This window comes from Rattus norvegicus, chromosome 1 (genome assembly GCF_021556685.1).
Source record: "Rattus norvegicus strain SHRSP/BbbUtx chromosome 1, alternate assembly SHRSP_T2T, whole genome shotgun sequence".
In the NCBI taxonomy this organism is placed as follows: Eukaryota; Metazoa; Chordata; class Mammalia; order Rodentia; family Muridae; genus Rattus; species Rattus norvegicus.
Genome location: NC_141534.1, coordinates 222560269 through 222586689, shown reverse-complemented (window position 1 = coordinate 222586689; position 26421 = coordinate 222560269). Strand labels below are relative to the sequence as shown.

General features: G+C 39.7%; 1 protein-coding gene across 2 annotated transcripts in view; it reads right to left on the bottom strand.

Annotated features, from left to right (window-relative positions):
- Positions 1-17018: 17018 nt before the first annotated feature.
- Glyatl2 (glycine-N-acyltransferase-like 2) overlaps positions 17019-26421 on the bottom strand; it is a 33064-nt gene continuing 23661 nt past the window's right edge. For both annotated transcript variants that reach the window (XM_087607145.1, NM_134330.2), the window contains 3 exon segments: positions 22301-22427; positions 20842-21013; positions 17019-18100 (listed from right to left, as the gene is read on the bottom strand). In XM_087607145.1, coding sequence (XP_087463271.1) covers positions 17698-18100; positions 20842-21013; positions 22301-22427 — 702 coding nt within the window. In that variant the 3' untranslated portion in view covers positions 17019-17697.

Below are 26421 nucleotides of genomic sequence, written 5' to 3'. Positions count from 1 at the left end.
CTCCTGTAAGCCTGTGTGTCAGCGCTCCTGGAGATTGGCTTTCTCCCAGTGGGATCTGGGTACAGAGAGCTGTGGTACAGGGTCAGCTCCGGGCACAGGTGGAAACCAGAAGAATCTCCTCCCAGATTGTTCCTCCATCCCTGTGTCCTGTGTGGATCCCTTGGAGCAGAAGTGGTGGTCTTACCTCTTCTCTCAGGTGTGTCAGTACTCTTGGAGATCTGCTTTCTCGTGGCTGGATCTGGGTACTGAGAGCTGTCACAGGCTCAGCTCTAGGAGCAGGTAGAAACTGGAAGGATCCTGTCCCAGTCTGCTCCTAGATCCTGTGTCCAGAGGACTTGAGGCAGGTTCCTCTTGGGCCAGGAATGTGAGCAGAAGTGGTGGTCTCCCTGTGTTCTCAGGATTGACTTCTAAGAGTCCAGCATAGAGAGTTGCCATACCAGGCCAGCTCTGGGTGCAGGCAGAAGCTGGAAGGATCGTGTCCCAGACTGCTCCTCTGTTCCTGTGTACTGAGGTTCCAAGAGGGTCCCTTGGATCAGACGTGGTGATCTTACCTCTGCCCTCAGGTGTGTCAGTCCTCCCAGAGACTGGCTTTCAGCTCAGGGCACATGTGGAAACCAGAAGCATCTAGGTGTTTTTAGAAACCTGACATGTGAAACTATCCCAATCCCTTAAATATTATCAGCTTTGCGCTTTTCTCCATGCCTTATGCTCTGTTCTCTTTAAAACATTATTTATTCATTTTTATGAGAATGCCATACCTATATATAATTTATTTTAATCATATCCATCCCACTCTTCCCCTTTTAATTTTCTCCTATGACCCCTTCAACCTTCTCCCCCCTACCGCCTCACAGACTCCAGTTAGTACTGTCTATATGGCATGGATATAGTGAAGTGCACTGAAACATGAGAAACCTCCATGAAGACTTAATTCCCCTCCCCCAGCAGCCATCAACTGCCAATATCTCTTAGCTAGATGTGGGACCTTTTGAGTCCCCTCCCCCATCCACACTGGAATGTTGACTGACTTGATCTTATGCAGATCTTATGCAGGCAGCCATCATTGTTGTGAATTCATGACTATAATGGCCCTGTTGTATCAAGATGGTAAAATTTTACAACATTCCTCTCTGATCTTTAACTCATATCTTTCTGCTCCCTATTTCATGATGTTTCTTGAATGTCAGAGAGATGGGATAATATAAATATTCAATTTGTGATTACTATCTTATGTTCTGCCTTCTACAGCTAAACATGTTTTATTTTTTAAAAAAATTTAAAGCTATTTTTAATTATATGTATATACATACATGTGCCTGAGCCCATGGAGGCCAGAGGCATTGGTTTCCCTTAGAACTGGAGTTACAGGTGATTGTGAGTTGCCTGATGTGGGTCCTGGTTAACTCACTCTGCTCTTCTGGACAAGCACTATGTGCTCTTAACCACCGACCCATCTCTCCAGACTTTTACTGGTCTCCAAAATAATAGTCCTTAATCATGCTTTCAGTATGAATATCCCTGAGAATCTTTGCTCCACAGCAAACCTGCTCTGTTCTGTAATTCACTTTAATTCAATATGGTAGCCCTGAAGCCATCTCTATACCTATAAAGATCTGGAAGCATCCACTTCTAGGAAACTGAACCTCTAATGAGTCTGTGATCATTAGAAAAATCACAGACTGTTTGTAGAAGGAATCCCAGCTCTGCCCATACCCAACTCCTCTCAGCCCTCATGCTTTCTTTACATTCAGGGATTCAACACAGAAGAGCCATTTGGACACTAGGACCCAGCTGCGCTTCTGGCTAACAAAAGTCCGGGTAAGTCAAGTTAGACCATAGAACCATCAACTTTTGCTTCCTTGTCTGTTTTTTGCTATGAGGATTGTACTCAGGACCTTGTACATACTAGATATATGATTTGATTATGCTCCCAGACCCCAGTCTACCAAAATTTGTCATGATCTGTTAAGCAGCAACAGATACTTTGCTAGTAACCCTGTCCCACTACCTACCCACACTATAGCTGGAAGAAAGAACAGTTTAGTTCAACCCCTGCTTATGTCAAATAGAAGCCATTTAACTTGCTGAAGTGAAACCTCCTTTCATTTAATGGCCATCTGGTAAACTATCCATGAACTCAATATATTTTATGACCAATATATTGATGCTAGTCTGAATGAGATGACCTCCATAGTCTGAGCATTTGAATACTGGGACCACAACTGGTATATGTTTGGGAAGGTTTAGTAGGTATAGCCTCACTGGAGAATTTGTGACTGTGGGCTTTGTGAGCATAAAGACTGGTGTTATTTTGATTTTTTTTTTTTGGTGTTATTTTGAATTTGCTCTCTTTGCTTCTGCTTTATGGTATGAGATGTGAGCCCTTGGCTCTCAGCTTCCAGTTCCAGCAACTATTGCCTGCCTGCTGCCACACTCCCTGCCATGGTGGTGATAGACTCTGATTCCTTTGTCCCTGGAAATATGAGCCCCAAATAAGCTGCCCTGGTCATGGTGTTTTATTACAGCAATAGAAAAGTAACTAGTAGGGGATAAGAAATTTATCTTTGTTAAAGATCAAAATTACTGATGTAAAATATCTGTAAATCAAATGTGTTACACAGAGAGTTATGGCTACTATCTACCTTTGTGTGGCTGCTCAGCAGTAGTTTAGTAGAGGTAGAAGTGATAATAAGGAAAGTGTACACAGACTGGATAGATGGCTCAGTGATCAATGGTGCTGCTTTCCTTCCAGATGATCCAACTTCAGTTTACTTATATCAAACAGTTCAGAATTGCCTGTAACTTTAGCTCCAGATTTAAAAAGAGAGCATTCAGGATTATCAACATGAGTAAACCTCCAGGGGAAACCATCTTCTTGTCTTATAGCACAATATTTTTTCCTAAATTATTACCCATGATCATACTTACTGCCAGTTTTTAAAACAATGGACCTCCTAGGAGAAAAGACTTCTTTGTTGGTGAGCAGTTTCTTTTATTTTAGAGACTTGTACCACCCCGATATTGGCTTCATCTACCAGCAGAGGGCAGTGCCAACACAAGAGTTACCCACCTAAGACACTACTTTTTCCTGTAAGGATTTTTTTTTTTCTTTGTTTGGATAGTTGGAGAGTTAGATGTGTGTGTGTGTGTGTGTGTGTGTGTGTGTGTGTGTGTGTGTGTGTGTGTAGAAAGAGAGAGAGAGAGAGAGAGAGAGAGAGAGAGAGAGAGAGTGAGTTAGTTGTCTACTAAGGTCAGAAGAGGGCATTAAATTACCAGGAGGTGGAATTACAAGTAGTTATGAATCCCCTGATGTAGGTGTTGGGAATTGAACAGCAAGTGTTTTTAAGGACTATGTCATCTTTCCATCCCCGTCTCCAAAGAGTTTAAAAAAGCAGAGATATCACTTCATCTGCTGGTTTTATAATCCAAATCATTGATTTTGCATAAAGAGTGATGATCAGAGTGGTGACTTCTTCTCACCACTTTCTGGTCTTTGTAATTCAAGTGAGGACATCTTCCATTTGGTATCTTATCAAGCATAACTTTATTATTCCAAGGAACTCTTGTCCAGACCTGTGTATTTGTAAGTGATGACATGCCGCGCCCAACCTCGACCAGCAAGGAAGACACGACCACAGGAGATCTTCTTCAAGCAGTTTTACTCAGGAACCTTGATACAATCTTCTGACCTCTATCTCTTCTGACTCTCTCTCCTCTGACTCTCTCTCTTCTGATTCTCTCTCTTTTCTGACTCTCTCTCTCTTCTGACTCTCTCTTCTGACTGTCTCTCTTCTTACTCTCTCTCTCTCTCTTCTGACTCTCTCCCTTCTGACTCTCTCTCTCTGGGGAACGCCCTGCACCACACTTAAATAGCTAGCACTGGCCAGTCCTAGCAAGCCACGTGGGTCATGTAGATAGGCTGTCACTATGCAGAAGCTAGCAGGCCAGGCAGACATAGCCAAATAAGGACTTGTTTACTGCAAGGAGCGCTCACCTTTGGGAGGGTGGAAGGCGGAAACCAGCGCTATCTTTGAGGCATGGCACGTCACAGCTCTCTACAATGACATCCCTGTGTCCTTTCAGTTTTTTCTGGCACCTGTTGCATGTGCATATTTAACTTGCAGCCTGGTGTTTTATACCTTGGGCTAAGTAAAGTGAGAAAGGAGCAGGGAAACTTCATTAACTGGGTCGAGACCCCAAAAAGGGCAATTTGGCTGCCCATGAAAGAACTTTAACCATTCATACGTTTCCTTTAATTGTGGTGGAATCATTTATCGAGATTGATTCAAGGGAAGAAACTACCAAGTTAAGTGTGGTGCACTGTATATACCTCTTCACAAGAGAGGAACGCAATCAGTACACAGCTGTTAGGTGCTCCTCGGCTAACCTCTGCAGGACTGCAGGAAACCTCTCTTGGAGAGCTTTTCATGAAAACTCAAAGAGTAAACTGTATGTGGTGCCTCATGACTGTATTCCCAGTACTTGGGAGGCTAAGAACTGTAGCGGCTCAATGGATAAGAAGCATAAGAACACAAAAACAGGGTAACAGAGCATTTTTAAAGTAAATGCAGACTCTTAAGATGCTAGGATTTGAGAATAGGTGCAGCATGTCCATCACCAGGTGGAATCTGCTAGAACATCTTGCAGTAAAGAAAACTCTATCTTCATAGTAAGTAGCAATCAGTCTCCATGATGACTTACTGTCCTGGGAAATTTTTGGAGTTTGTGTTGGTTTGGATGAGAAATCTCTATATCAGCTGATGTATTTGAACACTTGGTTGTCCCCCCCCCCCCTTTCTTGTGCTTCTGGGAAACTTTAAGTAACTTTTAGGAGATAGAGCTTTGCTGAAGGAAGTATGTCACTAGGGGTGAGCTTTGGGTGTATAGCCTGGCTTTACTTCCTATTCTCACTTTGCTTCATGTTTCCAGATGTAATGTGATTAGCCAGCTTCCTGCTCCAACCATTTGCTTCCATGCCTTTCCTCCTATAGTGGCCTCTAACCCTCTGGAATCAAAATAGTTCCTTTCTTCCTTAAGTGATTTGATCAAGGTGGTTTTTGTTTTTTCTTTCTGTTTTATTTATTTATTTATTTTCGTACCATAGGAAAGAAGTAATACAGAGCCATAGTAAAAACATCTCCCTTTTAATTTTCATCTGACAGGGTTCCAGGTAGTTGAAGAGTATCTATTCACCATGAAAGTATTATAGCTAACACTCTAATAAGAATTACTATTTGACCAGTCCCTATTACATGAGAAATGCTATCACATATTTATAGTAGAACACAAGTTAACACTTATAATGTTTTCTCCTTTCAGGGTTGATAGCATTGAGATAGAGAAAATAATAAACTCTCTAAAAATCATTGGAATTAGGATTCCACATAGATTTGTGCAATTTTTGACCGTATCATGCATCATAGATCCAGGGTAACTAAACTGGATAAAAGTGAAGCATGGTGGAGAAATATTGACAAGAGAAAAGAACACATACTAAGATCTTAAGTTGTAGAGAGTACAAGAAGTTTAAAAAATGATTTTGTGAGGGCTAGAGAGACCTCTGCTGGTAAAGGGCTTGTCTCATAAGCATGAGGTTTGAGTTACATCCCCAGAACCCATGTATAACCTCTAGGCATAATGATGAAAACACAGGAAGTGGAGGCTGGCTCCTGATGCTGTGGCCAGCAGGTCTAGCCTTCCTGGAGAGTTTTGCTAACTAGTGTAGAGACAGAGAGTACTAAAAGTATTCAAAAAATCAAGAGACTAGTTACAAAATGTAGGGTGTTGGTATTGAAACTAGAAAATGATGCAAAATGCTGAAGAACAAATTAAGAAAATTATCTTTAAGGATATACATACCACCACCCAAAGCTGCTTTTTGCATGCTCATCTAGTGAATGGGCACAACTCCAAAGCCCACATTCAAAAATAGGTACGGAGCTGAACATAATTAAAAAGGAATATTATGTTAGGAATCCCCAGCAACAATTTCAAGTTTGACAGTTCCCTGTGAGAATCCACAGAGCTCAGCACAGCTATCTTATCCGTGGTGATTACAGTGTAAGGACACAGGCTATTAAAATCAACAAAAGAAAAAAAATGGTATGCAGGTAAGAGGCCAGCTCTGTTCTCCCTGGGAAAACCAGGAGTGTGTGACAATGTACAGGCCCTGTAGTTGAGCAGAGAATCTCTCCTGAAACTAGACATCTAGAGTTTTTACTGGAGTCATTCACAGAGACTTACGTGACTAATGTAAGTTCTCCAATCACCAGTTTCAGCTCCACCCTACTAGGTCAAAACAATCTAGCATGGCTCAGGATCTTAGATGACAGAAATCATGGCTCAACCATAAATCATATTGTTCGCATAAACTATCCAGTGTGTGATCAATCCAGCTTTGATAGTCAACAGAGTCTCCAGGGAGGGAGTGAGGATTGAAAAGAAAAAGGCAATTAGATAACACTATAACTTGACTGAAGCCATTTCTGAGGCTGAAGAGTCTTTTTTCTCTTAAGTCTACTTTTAATAATTCTAGGTACAGACAAAGAATAAGGTTAGTCCTAAGGAATAAACAGAGTAGTCAAGGGACAAACAAAGCATAAACAAAAGTCCCATGATTACTGTATTCAAGGTCTTTACAAGACCCAATGTCAAATTCCTGCCAAATTCTTAGAAGTTGGTACCAAGAGCTCTTCACAGGTGTAGATCAACTTCTAGGTAAATAAAGAAATTCTTCTCAGTTAGGATATTCCAAGAATTCAGTGGGACTTGCCTGAGAGATGAGAATTCTCTTGCTTTACTCACTTTTTGCTTTGGTTGTGTTTTTGTCTTCAGGGAGTGCCAAATATTAGAGCCCCAGAGGGCTGAGCACTATCCAATAGCAACTGTAAGTTAAGTCTCACACTCCATGCATTGAGACTGCCAGAGTATACATGGGATAAGAACCTGTAGTCACTCTGGAAGAGATGGGTCGACAGGAGGGTCAAGCATGAAGAGTGCTTTAGCAATTAGAGGGAAACAGATTAAAGAAACAGTTGGAACCTACATTGTCAATTGAGCACAGTTGCTTCACAGTACTGCAGTCCATTCAATAGGTGCAAATAAAAGGAAGACCACAATGAGAGCACGTACTTTTACCAGAATGGTATCTGTTGTGGTTTTTTGAATGAGAATGTTCTCCACAGGCTCATATGCTTGAATGTTTGGACTCCAGCTAATTTAACAATTTGGGAAGGATTAGTGTAACAGAATTTTAGCAGAGCTATTGTATCCATCATGAGTGGTGAAGTGAAGGCCCTAGACTTTGCAGTTGTCTTTTATAAATAGTCAGTGATTGTTATCTGAGGTTTATGGAGTTGCTTTTCTGAAGAATTCACAGAGTCTTTGCATATCTCAGTCCCAAGACATACCTGGCAAATACCTAGATCAGACAAGAGGTTTTAGTATGTGGAATTTGACTTGCTAAAAGAACTTTTTGTGTAACAGTGAAGAGGCTCTGCAAACAAGTCTGGAGTTGTGTGTCCTTCAGAGCTGAACTACCCGCTGCCCTGAAGCCTAAATTCATCCTACGGTGTCTCTTTCTTTGATCAGTCAACCATCTTGCATAACCCACATAACTGACATTTGACACCCAACGTTGTGGGGCTTGGGGAAAATAGGGGCTGGACAATCCAGGACTGGAGATAAAGTAACACTCACAGAATAGACCCCAGGATTGTGCAGGGACATGGAGAATCCCCCATTTCATGAGCAGTAAAAGGCTTGTTAAAAAGAAAAGCATTAACCGCACATTTATGACAAATACTTCAGATACAAACAGGAAGGCTCCTGAGACAAAGAATAAATCAAGGAGGGGAAATGTTTGATCAAGGCCTACAAATAGAGAGGCTACAAAAACAAAAAAATAAAAGCAGAAAAAGGACCTCTCCTCGGTAGAAATGGAGGAAGGAAAAAGGCTCTTCCTGGTAGAGAAAGGAAAGCAGTTATTAATTGGAAACCAATGAAAATGACAAATCTGAAACCATTTAAAGGAGCAGCGGTGCCATATAAAATGATCCATCCTATGTAAGAGAGAATTTAAAAAACTGGTCTACTCAAATATAGCTATTCCAAACAATTGGGAGGAACTAATGGCAGCTAGAACACAGAGGTCAATGGCTGAGAGCTGTCTGTCAGCTCTTGGCCAAAGACTCCACACAGCAGAGCAGCAACATTTGAATTCCAAAGAACTGTGGGCTGGGCTCCAATGCTGCAGCTTGAGCCAGCATAGCTGGTCCAGAACTTAGAATTTGTTTCTTTGCTTGATTTTCATTTACATGTTTTTGTTTTTGTTGTTTTTCCCTCGTAGCAAGAATAACTCAATAATAATGGCCCCTTCATGAGAGAGAGAAAAAAAAGAATTAAAACAAGCCAAACTTCTAATACAAAACCAATTACAACCAGGGCATGAAAAAGCACTAAACTAATACTGTTTTAATTTTCAAAAAGTAATAGTTGTTCATTAGATGAAGGATGTTCTCTTGATTGTCTAATTGATCTTAAATAAATGTTTAATTTTCAAAGTAAATAAACTGAAAGAATAAAATTCACAGTTTTGAACTGTATCACTGGGTGTTAAGATTTGGATATGCTCTTTAGGTTGCCTTGTGAAAACTCTTGGTTAAATTCTATAAAATGTAACACCCGAAACAAAACAGGTTATTAGCTTATTAAATTATGGGGATGTTAAGGTAGCAGCTCATAGAAATAATCTCTTACTGATAAAAAAAAAAAGTCCAAACAAATACTAATTGAATCTTTGTATTTTAAGGATGTTAGCAAGCATTCTTTCAAGCCCTTGAAAGCTCAGTGAGTTCCTTTAGAGAAATGACTGGTTATAAAGCACAAAAGATGAATGTAATTCAAAGTCCATACTCTTCAGTCCCAAAATCAAAGTTATATGCCATTCTGATGGTTTGATCAGACTTTAATAAATCTGTTAATATAGTTATTAATTCTCAATGTTATATTGCATGTGTAAATTGATAAACTTACTCCTGATAATTCAAGACTAGCTTTACTATTCACGCAATAGAACAAGTGATTCAGGTCAGGAATTACCCACTCAGGAATTATCCACTCAGGAATTATCCACGCAGGAATTATCCACTCAGGAATTACCCACTCAGGAATTATCCACTCAGGAATTACCCACTCAGGAATTATCCACTCAGGAATTACCCACTTATACCATCCATATTCTGTCTCACACTGGGCCATAACAAAAGGAAATAAAGAAATTGATTAATTATTGAATAGAAATGTGTTGAAAACCTCAAAGTTTCATTAAAGAGACCACACTAATAATAAAGGCTTGAAATTTTCTTTCCATTATCTGACAGGCTAAAAACATATTTAAAACTGTTTTACTTGTTCCTTGTATAATCAAATTCCTTTACCTGTGAGAAGTAATAATAAAGGTACACAAAGAAATGAAATTTGACAAATAGATGCACTTCATTTCGCAGAATTTGGAAAATCAAAGAATATGCATCATACTACTGATACATATTGATGCATGGGTTTCCACCAGTATCTGCTTTGGGTTCTGAAAGGGATAATTCTGTAATTACATATTTATTGGAAGCAATGTCTATAATGGGCATATTGATACAAATAAAAACTCCTAATGCCCCTGATTATGTTTCCAGTAAAAGGAAACTATTTTTGCATGTTGTAACATAAAGCACACCACAGAGATACCATATAATACTACAGGATAAGCAATTGTTGAAAGATCTAATAGTACTCTAAAAGAGATTTTCTTTTAAAACAAAAGGAGATATGAGGGCTTCCGGGATAGCTTGCATAATGCTTTACTAATTTTAAATTTCTTAAATTATGCTGAAGAAGGGACAACAGCTGCTGAGAGGCATTGGATGGTGGGAAAACTGCTGAATTGAGTCAGCCTGTGTACTGCAAGGATGCTTTACCATCTGAGTGGAAGCCAGGGAAGGCGTTTGTGATGGGGGCAAGGTTGTGTTTATGTTGCTGCAGGGGACGAAAGGTTGTGGATACGGTTGAAATTGATAAGAGAAGTTTCTTGGATGCTTTGGCTGCTGATATTGAAGGACCCTAGGGACTTTTGTCAGCTTTGTACCCAACCCACCTTGGGGCAAGTCTAGGCTAGGTTCCAGCTTCCCTCCTCCAGTCAGGGCTAGGCCTAGTTTCATTCTCCACCCACCGTTCTCAAAAGGAGCAGGAACATTCTTGAAAAATCCAAGTATATACTGACTGATAGTTACCTGACTCTCTGGAGTTGAATTCGAATGCATGTCATAATCTGCCCATAGACTAAATGGGTCTTATACATGAATAACATGACTCTGGGTAAGAAGAGAGATTGAAAGCACTTGAAATATATTGTTGATCTTCCTACTTGCAGACAGCTTAAGAAATTGTCTGATAAAGAGGAAAGAATAAGTTGATTGACCAGGAGAACCTTGTAATGCTAGAACTTTGTTCCCTGCTATGCTGTTTGTGGTGACTGTTAAGGTAACACATAACAGGGACCAACCATACACATTGGACCTATATTCCTAATCCTCCACTTAACATAGGAGTAAATTGAGGAAATATGAATACCCCTGTGATAGTTAATGGATTTTATTGGCTACCTAGTCCTTATCATCACTGAGGACCTGATAAAACCTATGGAGGAGGATAAGGACATCAAAACTTATACTCTGAGAGTGCAAGAGAATTCCTATTTGTATGGTGTGATGGTCAGTATATGCAGGGAGTGGCACTGTTAGGAGGTATGGCCTTGTTGGAACAGGTGTGTCACTATGGTCATGGGCTTAAGACCCTCACTCTAGCTGCCTGGAAGTCAGTCTTCCACTAGCAGCCTTCAGATGAAGATGTAAAACTCTCATCTCTTCCTGCACCGTGTCTGCCTGGATGCTGCTATACTCATTACTTGATGATAATGGACTGAACCTCTCAACCTGTAAGTGAGCCCCAATTAAATGTTTTCCTTTATAAGAATTGCCTTGGTCATGGTATCTGTTCACAGCAGTAAAACCCTAATTAAGACATATGGGTAATGGAACTCAATGTCTAAATACAACTTTCCAAGTGTGGTTATATATAGTTAATACTACCCAGGATTTTCATAATAAATTTTGTAGGCTTTATGCATCTGGCTTTAAGAGAAAGAGATTTTGTGAGATGTGGGTTACCAACAAGGAATCTAGCTGGATATATTGTCCACAATATAAAAGTGAGAACCCTCCATGCTTGCTAATGTCTCCCACTGAGAAGTCTTTGGTTGGAGTTGTTATGGGTTCCAGAAAAATATTCTCACCCAGAATTGAGTTAGCAGTGGTATAATTTAAATGAAACTGTGGAAATTAGTTTTATTGTTTATGAACTTGAATGACATGGAGTTGGGATGTCAAAGCCCTTGAAATTTTACAATTCAGTTCAAACTAATTTGTGGAAATTAGCAAGTGCCTTTTGCCCTTTTAAAGCATGGAAAGGAAAAGTAAACATTAATGACAGTAAGTCCTACTTTGTGTACAAAGTATACAGTAAGTATGCTTTGTCTTTTAGATTAAAGTAAAGTCAATCATTTGCAGTATGTGTACCTTATTTGTTACTGAAAAAGTCTGTATAGTGGCACCCTAATAATTATAGTATCATTTGTGAACTCTGTATTCTTCATACCTGTGTTAATACTAGTATGTCTTTAGCTATACCTTCTGAAAGTTTGTACATCCTTAGAGCAAGTCCAGCAGTCTGGATACTGATGAAGGTGTCAAGGTCATGGCAAGACTCAACCTGTGATGATTCTAGTACAGAAGCTCCTTGAAAGAATATTAAGAAGTACTCATTGGATGGTTGGACTGATTGTTGCTGTAATTCTGGGAATAATTGCATTAACTGTCACTGCTGCTACAGCTGGACTGGCACTTCATAAAGACATTAAAACTGCCGATTTAATTAGAGACTGGCATGGGCATTCTACAGAACTTTGGACTCTACAGACTAGAACATACAGTGAGACAGTGAAATAGCTGATTTGAGACAAGCTGTAATTCTAATGGGACATCGGATAGAAATATTGAGGGAGTAAATAAAATTAAAATGTCATTAAAATGTTACATCTTATTGTATTGCATCTTTAAAATTTAATGATAGTAGTATAACTGGGGAAAGGTTAAAATGCATTTGTTGGGTCATCTTCATTCTTCTCAAATGATTTATGATTTACAACAAGAAATTAAGGAAACTTTCTCAAAAAGGTTACCTGATGTAGCAGGAATGGATACTATGGGAAGCCTTGCGGATATTGGAGCTTCATTTAATCCTGTGCATAATTTTAATAGATTTCTTATTCTAGAGATTTTTATAATTATAGTATCATTAGGAAGCATGATGATGTTTTTGCTGTAATAATTCTACTGGCTTTAAAATATATTGTGGCTTCTTTGCATAAGATTGTGAAACAACAGACTAGACTTGAGGCTGTCTTTGTGTGACTGCATAATCTTTAACATATATATGTATATATATATATATATAAAATCCTCAACATAATGAAATATAGCTTAAATAAAATGGGAAATGTAGCAGAATTTTAGCAAAGCCATTTGTATCTGATATGAGTTCTGGAATGATGGCACCTGGGCTTTGAAGCAGCCCTTTGAAAATAGTCAGTGGTTGTTATTTGAGGTTTATGGACTTGCTTTTTTTTTTAAAGATTCACAGAACCTTTGCATAACTTAGTCCTAAGACATACCTGGCAAACCAGGAAGTCTCCTATGGCTGAGAATTGCTTAAGTAATGTTTCCTTCAGACATCGCCTAGATCAGATAAGAGGTTTGGGGATGTGGAAATTGGCTTGCTAAAGGTGCTTTTTGTGTAATAGTAAAAAGGCTCTACACAGTGATTGAGAGTTCACTTCTTCAGAGGCTGATCCACTTGCTGCCAAGAAGACTAACTTCATCCTGCAGTCTCTCTCTTTCTTTGTTTGATCAATCATAACTCAGAAAACCTACAGATTAAAAGAGGTGGCCTTGTTGGAGTAGGTGTGACCTTGTAGAAGATGTGTCATTGGGCTAAGCTTTGGGTTTAAAAGCTTATGGCAGGCCCAGTTTCTCACTGTCTACTGTTTGCAGATCAGGAAGTGAGCTCCCAGGCACTAAAACTATAAGAAAGCCACAATTAAATATGTTCTTGTATTAGTGTTGCCTTGATCATAGTGTCTCTTCACAACAATAGAACAGAAACTAAAACAGATGCTTTGAAAAAGATTAACCAAAAAAAAAAAGAAAGAAAGAAAGAAGAAAAAAAAGAAAAGGAAAGAAAAGAAACAAGTGTACTGAGGTGAAGAGACACCATGACCAAGGCAATTTATAAAAGACAGCATTTGATTGGGGATTTGCTGACAATTTCAGAGGGTGTGAGTCCATGAGCATCATGGTAGGAAGCATGATGAGCAGTCATGGTGTTGGAGCCATATCTGAGAGCTCATATCCATAAGTAAGTGGTGTCTAGGAATGCTGAAAGTGTAGTAAGAGTAGATGATGCTTCTTCTGAAAGATAGAAAGAAATCAGACATGAAATTATCTCATCGCTATTCAGGACACAGCCAGTGGGGATGCAGATTTACTGTAATTTTATTTATACATTCATAATAGAAGGAAATGCTAATGTGTAGCTGGGAATTAATGAAAATCTCTCTCTCTCTCTGTCTCTCTGTCTCTCTCTGTCTCTCTCTGTCTCTCTCTGTCTCTCTCTCTCTCTCTCTCTCTTGATTCCCTGAGTTTAAAGGAACCTCTGGGAAATCAACTTGTAAGGCTCGAAGCAAGTCTTAACTACTAGGAGCCCCAAGTGAGACACAAGAACAGAGTTTGATGCAAACACAAGAGGTTTATTTTCCAGAGCGTCAAGGTTGACCTTCAATCAGCCCCTCGTGGCCAGTGACTAGAAGGCAACCCCAAATGGCTATAATGAGCAGTTTTTATACTTTTTAGGGGTATAGGTTACATCAGCAAGGTGACAGTTTAAACTTATTGGCTAAGCATATTGACCTTTGAATCTATTGGCTAGCAAGCATATGACATGTATTCAAACTCTATCTGGGACCAGAGGGTCAGGTGACTATCTGTCAGTACATTCTGCAATTTTTCAAGAATGTCCCAGCTCCTCCTGAGAACTGTGGGTGGAGAATGGAATTTAGCCTAGCCTTGACCGGAGGAGGGAGGCTGGTACTTGGCTTAATCTTGACCTGAGGCAGTGGGTGTAAAGCTGGCGAAAGCCCTTAGGGTCCTTCACTGGCCAAGCCTCTTAATAGCTCTTACACTTTAGTAAGAACTAGGATCCTGCAAATTGAGCAAGACCAAAACTCCTCGTTCTGAAAAGCCTTCCAAAGGCCACAGCAGAGCTTCTTCCTGTCAAAAGATGTCTTCTAACATCACCCCTAAAACCCTCAGAAATGTACATTCCTTTCAAAATAATGGAGAGAGCACCTTAATGAATCACCCTTTCCTTCCTTCCAAGTATTGACAAGGTCTACAATGATTGATTTCCAAGATTAGAGGACATTCCCATGCACTAAGGGTCTCTTCTCTTCCCAATAGGAGATATTATTAAATAGGTTGATACAAATCTAAGAAAAAAATGATGAGTCTGGAGATTTGAATGAGTATAGCCCCCATAGGCTTATATATTTGAATGCTTGATTCTCAGTTGGGTAGAACTGATGGGAATGACTAGGAAGTGTGGTGTTTTTGAGAAGTGTGTCACTGGAGCAGATGTTAAGTTTTCCAATGCCCAAGTCATTCCCAGTTAGTTCTCTTTATGCCTTCTACTTGCTAAACGGGATATAACCATTCAGCTACTGTTCCAGCACTATGCCTTATATGCCTGCTTCCATGCTCCCCACCATGATGCTCATGAACTGGCCCTCTAGAACTATAAGCCTTGGATAAATTCTTCTGTAATTTGCCTTAGTCATGGTGTTTTGTCATGGCAACAAAAAAGTAACTAAGACAGTGGGAAAAGGCATTGTCATAGCTTTCTTTTTCTTTTTTCTTTTTAACATTTTTATTATTTTTCTCTATTACATCTCGACTGCAGTTTCTCCTCCCTCCCCTCCCCACCATCCTCCCACCTCCCCTCAATTTTCTTTCTGATTTATATATTACATTATGTTATATATTATGTATATATTTATATGTTATATATTATTCTTTGATAATTCCACACATGTCTGTAATTTTTTTGATCATCTCCACCACCCACTTCCTCTAGATCCACCTCAAAATGTCTCTTCCAGACTTCTCTCTCTCTCTCTCTCTCTCTCTCTCTCTCTCTGTGTGTGTGTGTGTGTGTGTGTGTGTGTGTGTGTCCCATTGAGCCTAATTAGTGCTGCTCCTAGATGCACATGGATATAGAGCTATCCTCTAGGGAAAACCTACGAGTGGCCACCCTCCAAGAAAAATTGACTCTCTCTCCTAAGCATCTATGGTTGCCAATAACTCCTTAGGTAGGGTGGGGCCTCATGCACTTCTTCCCTGTCCATACTGAGATTTCAATTAGCTTGATCTTGGGCAGGTCTTTTGCAGGTAATCACAGCTGAGATGAGTTCATGTGTGTAGCAGCCATGCCATGTCCAGAAGCTAGCATTTCATAGCTCTCTTCCCATTCTCTTGTTCCAACCTTTCTGTTTTTAAATTTTTTAATCACATCAAATCTTTTTTATACTTTGTATTGCATAGAAATTTTCACATTTAGTAGATACTGACTGAATATTAGCTATGCAAAATTATATACATGAAGAGTAAAAAAATTAATAGAGCTAAAAGAGCCCCTATACCACTTTATTTTGACTCATTCACTTTTTAGTGTATTCAGCAATTATCTCTATCCAGTTCTTCCTGTGATTTAGAAAATTTGGTGGGTACAAATGGGGAACAGTGACACTGAAGTACAATTTTAGGCATTTCTAGTTCAATTTTTTGCTTATTTTCTACTCTTAAAAAACCAAGTGATTCATGATAGAAAATCTCATTAACATGCCTTGTGTGCTTTCAGTCTTCACTAGTGATCCCTGTAACACAAGAAGACCTCTTGAAGAAAGGAAAGATTTCATTCAGAATCCGTTGAAGACCTCTTCTTTAGTCCTCCCCCTCCCATACTGTTTTTATTTTCATTTTTACATGTTCGAGCTGCCTAATCCTTGGTGTCACTGTTTACCAAACTTTGAATTATGATAGAAAATAGGCAAACCCTATTAGGTACTGTACAGTAATCTAACGTCAACTGGGATTTATTCCAAGAAGCATCCGCCCCTAGAGGACTTGGCGACTGCTGCTGCCCTCTGCTGGCTTGCCAAAGCCTGCAAAGTTCAGAGGATCTTTTTTGGACTGTCCTTCATTCTCTTTTTTTTTTTTTTTTTTTCTTTTTTTTCGGAGCTGGGGACCGAACCCAGGGCCTTGCGCTTCCTAGGTAAGCGCTCTACCACTGAGCTAAATCCCCAGCCCCCCTTCATTCTCTTTTAATCTGACCACTTTCTGCTCAACTCAGCTATGAATGCGACCACATTATTTATCCTCTCTACAGAAGAGCTGATCTCTCTATAACCTAAGATATCACTCTCCCCTCCCCTCTTTTCCCTTCCACCCCCTTCCCTCTTCTCTCCTCCTCTCTACTACCCTCCTTTCCTCTCCCTTCAGCACCCCAGTTCTGCTTCCCATCCTCCTTCCTCATCCCAACTTCTTCCTTTCTCCTACATAACAGACATCCGTTTTTCCTGTTTTTAATGTTGTTATTTTCTCTTCTCCACACAGTTCTTTGCTTTCTAGAGCTTAAGCTTCCATAAATAAAGAATTTATGACATATAAACGTTAGACTGAAGTAATGAAGCTCAGCCTTTAGAACAATGCTAAGTGTTCCTTCCTGGCACGGGAAGTAATAGTGAATGTTCATTGAAAAAAAAATACAAATCTAGTCTCAAAGATCACCAGTTAGTCTTTTTAACTGTTTAAAGATTACATTTACTTATTTGTGTGTGCACATGCGCCCCATACCTGGGGAGGTTAGAGGACAAGTCGATGGAATAGATTCTCTCCTTTTACAATGTGGTTCCCAGGAATCAAATTCAGGTTACCAGGCTTGACTGCAGGCACATTTACTTGCTGAGCTCTAGTCTCTTTTCTAACAATTCTTACAGTTGTACCACACATACTGTGTATCTGTGTTTGCATGTATAGTAGTTTTTACATATTAACAATTTAATGTCTGGTGAGTGACATGAGAACAAACTTCTCCAACCCATAAAAGCAAAGCTACAGAAAGCCAGAGGAAGTATGCCTGTGTGCAGGGTTGTGGGGGGTCAGGTCACAAAACAAACCTACTGACTAATAGCCATGGATCAATGAGCCTGCAAAATGAATAGGAGAGAGTACAATTTAGCCAAATGTGTTACAGGAATCCTGAGAATGTGGGAGCAGGACATGGTGGCCTTCTGTATGCTGAGAAATGGAATTAAGAGCATGAGCAATGTGAGGGCGAAGAAACTGTGTGCAGCTCAGTGTGATGCAACCCTGCTCTCTAGAAACACACACCACCCTAATGACAGTTCACTTCTCTCTGTTCACTCAGCCATTTCTCCATCTACAAGTGCAGTCCCCCTCTCACTCTTTTCTGGCTTTAGAGAGGTACCCAGTTCCACTGGTTCCAGGTACAGGGCATGGGGACATGCCCCAGCACAGCAGACATTCTCTGAATGGTGAGGTTAACCTTATCCACATGTAAATACATGGGAAAGCCCAGCTTCTCTAGTGTATGGACCTGGTGAAAAGCAACAAGGTAAATGAGGTTCTGGTGCCGGTACTTAGGCAAGGTGCCTGCCATTCTTAGTTCTCCAGTGTGATCCATCAGGGCCCAGGACACAGGGGTCCCCTCAGGCCCCATAATACAGACGCTGGGAAAGGTAAAGATACAGCGTTCAATGAACTTCTGGCTTTTCTCATTGCCACCAAAATACCAGATGCTATTCACCAATGCAGCATGCTTAACATCCAGGCGGGCAAATTTGAATAACTGATGGTCACTATTGAAAACAAGAAGAAAGAAGTCGTTAGCTACATAGGTGGTGAATAAGTTTATTCATTTCCCCCTAAATTATTCCAAGAGGCAAAAGATAGAATATCTAAGATATTGTACTCTGCCATCAGATTGCCTGAGTTCCCATCATTAGCGCCGTTCTCTCTCTCTCTCTCTCTCTCTCTCTCTCTCTCTGTGTGTGTGTGTGTGTGTGTGTGAGTTTGCTGATTAATCACTCTTGAATTTTTGAATTTCCTCATCTAGTGATCAAGAATAATAAGCAATTTTCATGGTAGACTAATGAGCCAGCATGGTAAGGACTCAGATTCAGCGCCTAGCAGGTAGTAAAACTTTTCCAAGCAATATTTCCAGTTCTTATTTGCCTGTGACCATTGATTTTCTAAGAGAGTTCAAATATGATCATTTTTGTTTTATATAAAAGGAAAAATGCAGATAAGCAAGATTCCTAAAACACATGAAGCAAGCAGAAAAGTCAAAGTTCAGAATCATAGAACTTGGTATCTTGTGCTCCTGAGACATTGTGATGAGCAAAAGAAAGTCAAGAGCAAAAAAGGCAACAATGTGGAATGAAGATGGCCCTTGTCACTAAGTCCTGATGTCTGAAGACACCTATAATGATGCAAAGGGGCTTAGGGAGTCATCCTGGAGCTCTGAAAGTGGAATGAACCACTGCATTTCAACTCTAGTTACACATTCCATCATCCATGTGCTGAGCAAGCTATCGTGTCATTGGACTCTTTCTGTTGAGAGAATATACTGAACTCCTATCTCACAGTAGGACAAACTTTCTAGTATGTTCTAGATGGGGATGCTGACCAGGTAACCATGTAGTTTACAAAAAGAACAGAGTTCTTCCAGGTACACAGAGAGTCATGTGCCTGAGCATCCTCAAATCACATACCCATTGCCAGCTTTCCATTCTTCTAAGCATTATGTTAAACATAAATTGGACAATGTGAAATGTGTTCAAAATCTGTTTATTAGAATTCAGTTGTCTTATGCAGAGAATTAACTGAACACATATTTGTTTAAAACCTACTGTGTGCCAGCAACTGAGGATCCCAGCTCCTGCAGCATTTGCTTTCTTCTTAGAGAATGAATCAAATATTGAACCTGTAGAATAAATTAACTAGTTCCAAATACTCAGGAGTGCTATGAGTAAAACGAAGTTGGGCCCTTGTGGAGGTGACTTTTATTGCAAGGAGGTAACTAGTGAACAGATCTGGGTAACAAAGTAAATGGTTAGGATAAGATTGATCTGCTTAGGAGAGAGATATTTTAGACAGAGTGGAGCTAATAATCTTAGAGGCCTGAGCTTGTGAATGTTAAGTAGAAATCTTATAAAGCTATAGTACAACATGGTTGTACATTAGCTTCTGCATTTAGCTTCAGCACTAAATGAAATCATGAAATCATTCACACAAAGGCCTCAGGTCACCGAACTAATATTAGATTGTTAATTGGTTTCTCTGAGAAAGAGGAGTGAGCAAGAGAGTGAGTGAAAGCAAGAGATCAAAAATATGAACAAGAGTCCCTCAGCTTTAGTCCTTACCAAAATAATTAACTTGAAGTAACCTGACGTCAACCAATATGACAAATTCTATTGTTGTATCTTCTTTTTCCTATTTTACATGGAAAATAATATTGAAATGGCAACACTTTTGGGTGCCGTTATTTTAGCCTTTCTCAGTCTTTGGAATCAACCTCTTCTTCTTTAGACTACTTCTTTTGGCAGAATGTCTAATTTTCTGATTTTATACTTATATGTAAAAGACAGGTAATGTTTCTCTAAAATGACCTTGTCATATTTTTGACAAAGGCTAGACATTTTGGAGGGAAGAAACAATAGAAGAAGCCAGGTCTGAGAGGTTGATGTAAATCTCCTCTTAAAGGGTCAAGGAGTCCAAAATTATCTGGAAGTGTGGCAGGAAGCACTGAACTCTTGTGAACAGAGACATGGTCCTTATTTAAATCTCACTGTGATTACACAGCAGCTCTGCAGGATACTGGTTGGATGGTTATTAGACTAGAGTTGGCAGGGGTAGTGAGGGCATGGCAGCTTAATGAGCAACCCACATTCAACCTGTGTAAGCAATTAAAAATTTAAATTATAGTTATTTGTTCATTTGTATGGGTGTTACAGGCTCTCACAGGAAGATCAGAAGATAACTTTTGGGAGTTGGTTCTGTTCTTCATTGTGTAGGTTCCAGAGATTGAATTCAGGTAATCAGACTTGCCAGCAAGCACCTTTAACTGTTGCACCATGTCACTAGCTCCTGATATAGACAATCTGGTTTAGAAAAGGGACATTTAAAGATATGTTTAGGATTTTAGTATAAGGTCATCCCAATTATTTTGGGGGGTCACAAATCCATAACTGCCCTTACAATAGACAAAAGAGGAAAAGACACAAATGAGAGAGAAGGTCATGTAAAAGTGTTCTTAGGGAGCGAAGCAATGCATCCCAAAGCCAAGGTACTCCTGGGATGTCATTAGGTGTTGGAACAGATCAGAAGGGACTCTACGCTGTGAGTTCCAATGTGTCATACAGCTCTGCCACATCTTGATTTTTACCTTCTAGACTACAAAATAAGGACAGATCGCATGCGTGCTGATTCTAACCCATGTTTTAGGGTGAAACTTTCATGATTACTTTGAAAACCTAACAGAGGAGGCATGTCATTAATAAGAAAGTGAATGGTTCAGAACAGCTTTGTTCATACTTACAAAGGCGTGGGTTTCTCACTGCTGACTACTAAGTGCTTTGCATCCACCAAGGAAGGAGTCAGTTTCTTTGCTGTATGAGATACCATATAGAGAAAGCACTGCTTATGCTTGACCTTGCCCAAGTTAGTGGCTCCAAGGTTTTCTATCACTTTGCCCAGGTCTGACTGTGAACCTTTATGGGGAGAATAAGGGAAAAAGATATATAATTATACATATTAATATTTGGGGAAAGCTACTCAGTGGAGTCAAAGGGAATATTAACAGAATCAAGTCTTGTGTTAAATCATGATAGCTTTTTATATTATAGAGATGAATTCCCTGCATTGTCTTTTTAATTTAAGTTTTGGATGGTATCATGAAGCCTGTCTACATAAGCCTGCAGTTATATCTACCAAAGAAGATGAGTTAGAGGCAAGGAACTGAAAAATGAATGGATGATTTCTATGTCCTTAGCCCATTACATTGTTATTATAAGTTTCTTAGTTTCATGTCTTTTTCTTTTCCTTTTTTTTTTTTTGCACCAACATGACTCCCTTCACCATGAATTGGCTTTTGTTCATTTGTAAAATTTGCTTAGGCTTATAGGAAAATGTGATTTAGTAAACATGTTTCAAAGAAAGAATGCACTGGGTTTAACTTTCACATTTTGTTCCTGATCCTGTGACATTTACATGTCACCCAATCCAGTTCCCCCTGTCCCTGTAGTTAAGAGTTGACACAGTGCTATTATTCCAAAATGCCAGACTTGGGTTCATGATGAGCCTATTCCCACAGATAACCCATATGTGTGAACTCAGATGAGACCAGCAGAGATGCATAGCTGAATCTGACCCACATTTCCTACCCATACAATTGTAAGGTTAAATGATTGTCATTTCGAAATGATATTGAGAACACTTGAAATTCTATAAAACTAAGTAGGATATTCATAAGGTTTTTTCTTTAATGGTATCATTTAGTACTTAAGGGCTGTGTTTGAAATCATATTATAAGCATTTTTCTCATTATTTTTAAATCTCCATAGCAGAAGTAACCTACCCTTTACCACACAGCTAAAAACTGGTTCAGCCAGGCTTCAATCTTAGATTATACAAATCCAGAAGCCGTAGTCTTATTTACTAAAAAATTCCTGTGACAATGTGACAATATATTAAAACAAATATTAAATGGAGGATACATTGCTCCCACATTTATGTTGATTAATAAAATATAGACATTCTAAAGAATAAGTCCTAAGATGGTAAGGAATTACATTAAATTTCTTTGAAAATGTTATACACTGTAACTCAAGGGTTCCTTTGGAGGGGGTAGATGCTAAGCCAAGGAACAGACAGCAGCCTGTTCAGTGTCCATGGCTTGCAAAAAATTTGTGTGGGGTGTTGCGATGCTTGTTCAAGAAGTTATTTCCATCGTGTGTACAAAGAAGGTCACAACATCCCACATGCACCCAATTTCTTACTTTGGATCTGCAAATGTTGTTTCCAGTTAATGACGTCTGATGAGCCAAGGAATTCCTGACAGTGCTTGGGATCCTTGGAATAAATTAGGTAAGTGTTGTTGTAGTGGTCAAGGTCATCTGTCATGTCCTGTTTTAGAAAAGAAGAATCAATCGAAATGTTTAGAGGTGGTATAGTGTTTGTTATATCAGTATTCAGTTTCATGGTGGTATTTAAAAATAATAAAAATAGTAGTTCCTGTAGATTTATGTTGTAATTATTTACAATTCAAAGTCAAGACAAAATACCCTCTTTCAATTCAAAGTAAGGGTACAGAGCTAAACAAAACATCCTCAGCTGAGGAATATTGAATGGCTGAAAAGCACGTAAAGAAATGTTCAACATCCTTAATCATCAGGGTAATGCAAATCAAAACAACCCTGAGATTCCACCTCATACCAGTCAGAATGGCTAAGATCAAAAACCCAGGTGACAGCAGATGCTGGCGAGGATGTGGAGAAAGAGGAACACTCCTCCATTGTTGGTAGGATTGCAAACTGGTACTACTCTGGAAATCAGTCTGGAGGTTCCTCACAAAATTGGACATTGCACTACCTGAGGACCTAGCTATACCTCTCCTGAGCATATACCCAAATGATGCTCCAACATACAATGAAGACACATGCTCCACTATGTTCATTGCCACATTATTTATATTAGCCAGAAGCTGGAAAGAACCCAAATGCCCTTCAATGGAGGAATGGGTACAGAAATATGGTACATTTACACAATGGAGTACTACTCAGCTATCAAAAAACAATGACTTCATGAAATTCATAGGAAAATGGATTGAACTAGAAAATATTATCCTGAGTGAGGTAACTCAATCACAGAAAAACACACAAAGCATTCTCTCACTGATAAGTGGATATTAGCCCAAAAGCTCAAATTACCCAAGATACAATCCACAGACCACTTGAAGCTCAAGGGAAAGGATGACCAAAATGCGGATGCTCCCACCCCTTCTTAAAAAGAGGAACAAAAATATCCATAGGAAGGGATATGGAGGCAAAGTTTAGAGCAGAGACTGAAGGAACATCGAGTCTGAGCCTGCTCCACATGTGGCTCATATATATACAGCCACCCAAACTAGATAAGATTGATGAAGCTAAAAAGTGCATGCTGAAAGGGACTGGATATAGATGTCTCCTGAGAGACACATCCAAAGCTTGTCAAATCTAGAGGTCAATGCAAACTGAACTAAGAACAGGAACCCCTTTGGGGGAATTAGAGGAAGGACTAAAAGAGCTGAAGGGGCTTGCAACCCCATAAGAGCAACAATGCCAACCAGCCAGAGCTTCCAGGGACTAAACCACTACCCAAAGACTATACATGGACTGACCCAGGGCTCCAAAAGCATATATAACAGAGAATAGCCATGTTTGGGCACCAATGGAAGGGGAAGTCCTTGGTCCTGCCATGGTTGGACCCCAGTGCAGGGGAATGTTGGAGGGGGACAGTAAGTGGGGTGGATGGGGGGGACCACCCGTATCGGGGAAGGGGAGGGGAAGGGGGCTTATAGACAGGAAATTGGGAAAGGGAATAACATTTGAAATGTAAATAAAGAAATATATCTAATAAAAAATAAAATTTCAAAAAAGAGCATTACCCCAAGTCAAGAGAAACCAGAGTCTTATAAAATTCATGTAGAAGAGTCAAAATAACAAATTAAAAGCAAAACATTTAGGAAAAAGTATACTTCCTCTGGGCTATAAATGCTCTGGGATTCAAATTTATTCTGAACACAGTTTCAGAATATTCACCTACAAATAGAGAACCAATCTGTGAGACAGATCACAATGAGTGTGTTTCTAGCCCCTAATACAATGTGTGCCTGGATAGAGTCAATGGCTCCTACTGCTTCAGTGTGTCTAGATACCAAGGCAGGCATTCTGACTTGGAAGTAGATGATTGTTTCTGATCCCTGCATGAATGAGTCTTTATGCATCAATGAGATAGGAAGAGATACACATGTCTGTCCTCAAGAGTATTCTGGTGTGAACTGTGAGTTGGAAGTTAATGAGTGTGGATCCCAACCATGCGACATTGTGCTATGTGTCACACGATATTCTTAGGGCTTACTTCTCTGACTATGCACCTGATTTCTTGGAGGCCACTGATGAATATGCCAGTCAGTCATGTCTCCATGGAGGTCTTCATGTGGATAGAGGAGACAACTACTACTGTGACTAAACAGATACTAGATTGACAGGGACACACTGTGAGTCTTTGATGCCCCATTGTTGGTCAAAGCCTTGTCACAATGACACATCATGTGAAGACACTGTTGACAGTTATATTTATAACTGTTGCCCTGGATACTCAAGTGCCCTCTGTGAGAGAGACATAAATGAATGCAGTAGCAATTCCTGCCAATTTGGTGGGGAACATGCTCAGCTGTTCTCAGAGGACAAATGGGGACACATGGCAGGCCTGCTGTCTTCTTTCAACTTGGAGCCTCAGGCTCCATTTGAATTTGTCAACCTGGGTTCTTAGAGGGGAGTCTACCAGAACTGTCCTCTGCGAGGCTATACTGAACAGCTGACCATAGCAGATGCAGAGACCTATAGCCAAACATTAGAATGAGTTTGGAAAGTCTCTTTGAAGAGTTGGGGGAAGGATGGAGGAACTGGGAGACATGGGGACTCCACAAACAAGATCAGTAGAGTCAACTAATCTGAACCCTTAGGTGCTCCCAGAGACTGAACCACCAAGCAAGGAGCATATCAGGGCTGGCCCTGGCCCTGGCCCTGCCCTCCTCACACACATGTATCAGATGCGCAGCTCGGTCTTCATGCAGGTCCCCCAACAACTGGAGCTGGGACTTACCCTGACTCTGTTGCCTGCCTGTGGATCTTGTTCCCCTAACTGACTTGCTCTGTCTGGCCTCAGTGGGAGAGGATGTGCCCAGTCTTGCAGTGACATGAAGTATCAGGATGGGTTGGTACCCGGGGGTGAGGGAACCTCTGCATTTCAGAGATGAAGGGGAGTGGTAGTGAGAAGAGTGGCCATGTGAGGGAAGAGAGGTGGAGTCTGTCGTCAGGATATAAAGTGAACAAATAAATTAATGAAAAAACAAATAGGGAGCCAAAGATAAAGCTAATAAGATAGATACTCCTCAGAGTAACTTATTATTATTGAGAAAATGACAACCACATAAAACAAATAGATCAACATATATGCATGTACATGTATACATATATATGTGGAACAAGTTTATAAACCCATAATAGCACTACTTAAATATAAGAAGCATACCACAGAAATATTACTTACATTAACATATAATCTGAATGCTTTTATTTCTCTAATTTTAATGAAATATTAAATAAAATATGTATATTTATAATAATGCTTTAGATCAAACTATTGATTTTCCTGTTCTGCCTTATAAAATATTTAAGTCATCTTCAAAATTCATGTTGGCAAAGTTTTCCATTTGGAATCGAGAATAAACTCTGATTCACTCCCTGTAACATTAACCACCTGTAGCTCTTTTCTTCTACTTTGTTTTAGTGATTTTGCTGTAGGTGATTGATGTAAAGGCAGTGCAACACCTCGGTAGGAAACCAATACTACAATGGAAAGTTGTCATAGAGTGAGAATCAGTTGTATTATTTGATATCCGGTGATTTTAAAAGACAGGAACCATATTGCAGTCTAGGATAATAGTTGAAATGGAACTAAGAACTCACTTGTTACAATATACAAATCTAATTTAGTAAATGTTCTTATCTCCAAATATTTACTTACTTTTATTTTGTGGGTATGAAAGCCTTTCTTGCATGTATGTGTGCATACGACATGTGTTGAATGCCTTCAGAGGCCAAGAGGGCATCAGATTCCAGATAACTGGAGTTACTGACAGTTGTGAGCCACCACATAGGGTTAGGAACCAATCCCTGGTCCTCCACAAAGGCAACAAGTGTTCTTAACCACTGAGCTATTTCTCTAACCCTCAGGAAATATTTTAATATTTATAATAAAAGATCAAGCCATTCTTTGAGTCTCAACATGATCTTAACTTAGTATGACCTATCAATTTCCTAGCCACCAGCAAGTCTCAGATGCCAGAAAAGCAAGA